Raw genomic sequence first — 1,845 nt, 5'->3', positions numbered from 1 at the left:
ATTTTATTAAAGATATCATAGTCTCATTTATCTTAGTCTCATTTCATTTTACGGCACTTTGGTCCTTTGAGAATTTTTTATGAATCAAGTTGGATTGAATTGTTGTGTCTGCTGTTTCCTTCAGGATCTGGAGAAAACCCTGGATGTGTTCAACATCACTCTGGCTCGCCAACAAGCCCAGATGGAGGTGATCTTCTGCACATGAAGCTGGCGGTGATGTTTTCCCAAAGCTACAGGATGATTCAAGCCTTTCTGTTCCTGCAGGCCATCCGGTCCGGACAGAAGCTGGCCGGGAAGAAGGCTGCGGGCCAGAAGCAGGGCTGGTTCAGCGGCTGGTTTGGGAAGAAGGGAAAGAAGGAGGAGCAGGAGCAGGAAGAGAAGGAGCCTGAGAGTAAGACCTGCCCCCAACCCTCTGAAACGGCCCCATGGTTGGATTCTAACCGAGCATCCTTTGGTTCAGGTTCAGGTCTGGAACAGCTGATGACGGCTGAGGAGAAAGAAAAACTCTACACAGCCATTGGCTACAGCGGCAGCTCCCACAACCTGGCTTTACCCAAAGAGGTAGACGCCTCCCAACCTTTAAACCTTCATCTGAGGGATGGTGGCAAAGCCTGAACCCGTTAGGCTGACCTCAGCTAGCAGGCTAAAGGTTAAAGGTCACAACTCGCTTTAGGACCAGATTTCCTGTCCTCTGGTCAGACCAGATCTAGCCGGTCAGAACAGACTTCCAGTCCAGGCAGATTTCAGCCTGATGGCTTCAATGCACCGTATGCCAACCTTAAAGTGCGACTCACCCCGAGGTAAAATCAGCCCTGTCCCCAGACAAGGAAAGTAGAAACAAAGACTTGGAGCCTCCTAGGGGTGGGGCTTAGTGTTGGTTTAGCAGGAAGTGGTCAGGATGAAAGAAAGCCTCAGCTAGCTTAGCTTAGCCCAGATTAGCCTTAATCGAGTCAAATAATCTTTATTTATCATCCAGCCTGGAGCAGCATTCCAGTTTGGGGACATTTCATTTTCCCTACAGCCCTTCCAAGAAAAGACAAAACATTATAGGAGGGAGGACACAGTGTCTTATAGGTAGAGGAAAGAAACACAAAGAGCTTCAGAACTAGAAGCAACACAGATACAGAACACCTTCCAGGGGGGGGGGGCGTTTATTCATCTCTCTGTGTTTGCTGGGATTTATTGTAAAGATGCTAAAGTAACCTAAGCTCCTGTGTTTCAGTACGTTGGTGTGATCATCACCTTCCAGCTGCTGAGGACGTCGGTAACCTTCAGAGAGCAGCATCACGTTCCAGAGATCCTCAACATCCAGATGGTTAACCTCAGCACCAAAATCTCTCAGAGACCTGGAGCTCAGGCTGTCAGGTGAGAGCAGCTGTCCTCTGCAGACCGGCGCCCGCAGTCACACCGCCGCTAAGATCCTCTTCTCTCCCTCTGCAGGTTGGAGGCAGACTTGGAGCACTGGTACGTAACCGGCCTGAAGCAGCGGGACACGGTCCCCTCGCTCATCGCCTCGGTGGGCGATTCCTCCTCATCGCTGCTCAGCGTGGCGTTCGAGCTGAACCCTGAGAAGGTCGGCATTGACCAGCTGCTGGAGATCCACTCCCAGCCTGTGGAGATCATCTACGATGCGGTAAGCAGACCTCAGACTGTCCCCAGACTGTCCCCAGACTGTCCTCAGACTGTCCTCAGACTGTCCTCTGACTGTCCTCAGACTGTCCTCAGACTGTCCTCAGACTGTCCTCAGACTGTCCTCAGACTATCCTCTGACTGTCCTCAGACTGTCCTCAGACTGTCCTCTGACTGTCCTCAGACTGCCCTCAGACTGTCCTCTGACTGTCCTCA

At 51.4% G+C, this 1,845-nt stretch overlaps 1 protein-coding gene across 1 annotated transcript in view; it reads left to right on the top strand.

Annotated features, from left to right (window-relative positions):
- Positions 1-1,838, top strand: part of LOC107096255 (vacuolar protein sorting-associated protein 13C-like) — a gene marked incomplete at its 3' end in the record, with an annotated part of 22,319 nt that extends 20,481 nt beyond the window's left edge. Inside the window, exons 12-16 of the mRNA XM_015392836.1 lie at positions 125-187; positions 265-391; positions 461-561; positions 1,223-1,365; positions 1,441-1,838. Coding sequence (XP_015248322.1) covers positions 125-187; positions 265-391; positions 461-561; positions 1,223-1,365; positions 1,441-1,838 — 832 coding nt within the window. The remainder of the gene's footprint in view (positions 1-124; positions 188-264; positions 392-460; positions 562-1,222; positions 1,366-1,440) is intronic.
- Between the last annotated feature and the right edge of the window lie 7 nt (positions 1,839-1,845).

This window comes from Cyprinodon variegatus, unplaced genomic scaffold (assembly GCF_000732505.1).
Source record: "Cyprinodon variegatus isolate N-32 unplaced genomic scaffold, C_variegatus-1.0 Scaffold609, whole genome shotgun sequence".
NCBI classification, from domain to species: Eukaryota; Metazoa; Chordata; class Actinopteri; order Cyprinodontiformes; family Cyprinodontidae; genus Cyprinodon; species Cyprinodon variegatus.
The sequence above is the reverse complement of the archived record's forward strand: the minus strand, read 5'-3'. Positions and strand labels throughout refer to the sequence as shown.